At 43.7% G+C, this 2,500-nt stretch overlaps 2 protein-coding genes across 2 annotated transcripts in view; one reads left to right on the forward strand and one right to left on the reverse strand.

Annotated features, from left to right (window-relative positions):
- Window positions 1-238, forward strand: part of LOC121848052 (integrator complex subunit 7-like) — a 6,052-nt gene extending 5,814 nt beyond the window's left edge. The window contains exon 5 of the mRNA XM_042333176.1: window positions 143-238. Within this exon, the coding sequence (XP_042189110.1) occupies window positions 143-238 (96 nt within the window). The remainder of the gene's footprint in view (window positions 1-142) is intronic.
- ints7 (integrator complex subunit 7) overlaps window positions 35-2,500 on the reverse strand; it is a 13,742-nt gene continuing 11,276 nt past the window's right edge. Inside the window, exons 12-13 of the mRNA XM_042333177.1 lie at window positions 1,624-1,727; window positions 35-400 (exon numbers count right to left, since the gene is read on the reverse strand). Coding sequence (XP_042189111.1) covers window positions 328-400; window positions 1,624-1,727 — 177 coding nt within the window. The 3' untranslated portion in view covers window positions 35-327. The remainder of the gene's footprint in view (window positions 401-1,623; window positions 1,728-2,500) is intronic.

Below are 2,500 nucleotides of genomic sequence, written 5' to 3' on the forward strand. Positions count from 1 at the left end.
CTCAGCAACTATTCTCGCTCTATTGCCTCAGTAGGAAATTTTCCACCTCCCACAACAGCCATACTTTTGCCCACTATATAAAATGAGTTACCCAATGTACTGGTAATGTTTTGACAACTGTGTTTGGTTTACACCCACTCAGGACTATGTTGAGATTGGCCAAATCCAGTTACAGTCAATAGACGAGACTTTTATGCCATTAGACTGGGCTGGATTCACATCCAGGTCCCAAAAGTGATGACAATGTGCTGGCCCCTGCGCTGAATATTTGAAAAGAGGATGCTTGACTGTACGTAACACATTCTTATTCTACAATCGGAAATAGTGTCACCTGGCAGATTCTGGATCGAGGATTAGTGCTTCAATAGAGTGAGAAATCAACAGGCAACTCTGCTGCTGTCTGTGAACAATGTTAAAGGCTGTAATATTCAACAAATCAAAGTTTCCCCAAGTTTCCACGAGCCTTCTTCATTGAGATTGTCGACTCCCAATAAACCGCAGTGTACCAAACATTGTGCGTTTGTGTTTAGATCAAAGTAACATAGTATTTGAGGTACTGGGCTGAAATTGGTACAATTAGAAGGTTCTGCTTGAAGGCTTAGTTGAGGAAGGGCAGGAGGCACATGTGGAGCATAAATACTGGCAGCGCCCGGCTCCGCCACTGTCTCACACCGCAGGCCTGTTTCTGTGCCGTATATTCTAATGCATTCCAATGTAATCCATTTTGTAGTATAACACTGATTTAAACCAAAGAAAATGTAACGCCACCTATCAAAAAAAATTAAGCAGCAGCGTCTTAAAATTATTCCATTCCAATCCAACTCATTCTTATTCTATTGTAATTTGTTTCACATCTCATGCGGATATGAAATGTGTTGTAAGGTGCAATCCTAAAGAGGGCAGCATTGGACTAACAACGTGCACAAATTTTAACAGGATAAATTTGTGACCCCTTGCACGTCATGCCTTTAAGACAAAATCATTCATTTACAATTTGTAATCGTCATGCAATAATAATCCTCCCATTTGATTCATAGCCTAAAAATGCCACAAAGCGCTTGACTTTTCTGTGCAGTGACTGTGTATTTGCAGGTGAATGCTAATTTGCCCACAGCATTTGTTACATGGCTGTTTATCTCAACCACAAAATTACACGTGTATAGCGTCTTTCACGTCGGGAGGACGTCCCAAGGCGCTGGACGATCAGTGTTTTGGACCCGACCTGGGGGGGTCGGGATCGGGGAGGGTGGATGTCAGGGAGGGAAAGGAAAGTGTTTGAAGGCATGGTCGAAGAGGAGGTGGAATGTGTGGAAGAACAGGATCAGGCTCTGCTGTGATACCCCTCACATTCCAACACAATACTCTGGTGGCATTCTCTGTGCAGGTTTACCCAAGAAAAGCCACTTTAGCAAGGTATTGGGTAGCAGCCGGGAGAGGAGGAAACAAACCCTAATCTTAATGAGAAAAACACGCGGAAGTACCGAAACAGGATCGTCAGTGGTTAAATCCAGGACAGAAATCCACGACCCAATGTTTTGCTTTATTTATGCATCTAAATTCCAAACATTTCTGCCCCAACTATCCAAAGGACATTGTGATTTGCAGTTCAGCGGAAAAGGATACAACTCGACGTTTCTCAAAGTGGCTGAGTCAGCATCAAAGGAGGACTGATAAAGGTCGTGGTAGCGTGTTGCTAGGCTTCGGAATTCCTCCGTGGATACCTTCATCTGAAGAATGCAAACAAGTCAGTCTATATCTACCATTTCGGTTCTCATACTAAATAGGGCTGTGACACAAGACTTCCTTTTAAAGGGTTTTTTTTTGATAAAAAATTCGAACTCGTCAGTGTTGCTCCAGAGTTTCAACTTAACGAAGAGTTGCTATCAAAAGGATCACCTAAAATGCTGGAGCAAAGGTCTGAAACCTTTTGGTTTTACAGACTGTAAACGTGGTAAAATATAAATAAGGTGTATAGTTTTCACCACAACTCTGAAGAAAATACATCGAACTGTCATTGATGCACTAAGCGTTCTGCATGTGGGATCGTGTGAGTCACAGAACTGTACGCAAGTACAGGCACTGCCATTCTCAGCATCAGCCACAAAAAAGTAGTAATTTCATGGACTTTTCCAAGCACATGTGGCTCAATAGTTTCCATAACGCACAATTATCCTGTCACTGGCCTCTTCAGAAGGGAATATCAGTGGGCACGTGGTTGACTTCACAGCACGACGACGCCAAAATTGCAAGGATATTATCACGGATATAAAACACACAAAACAAGGAAGATTAAGTATCATAATAATCCTTGCATTTGATATAAGCGCCTCATCATGCCGTTAAAACGTCTCAAAGCGCTTCACAGAATATACTGCAAAGCCCCACCCACACTCACAAGCCCCCCCCCCTCCAACAGAGCCCCCACACAAGCCCCCCACACAACACCAGAGCCCCCCCACCCACACCACACCCACACCCAGACCCCCCACACCCCCACCAC

Source organism: Callorhinchus milii, unplaced genomic scaffold (assembly GCF_018977255.1).
Source record: "Callorhinchus milii isolate IMCB2004 unplaced genomic scaffold, IMCB_Cmil_1.0 Scaffold3, whole genome shotgun sequence".
Classification (NCBI taxonomy): Eukaryota; Metazoa; Chordata; class Chondrichthyes; order Chimaeriformes; family Callorhinchidae; genus Callorhinchus; species Callorhinchus milii.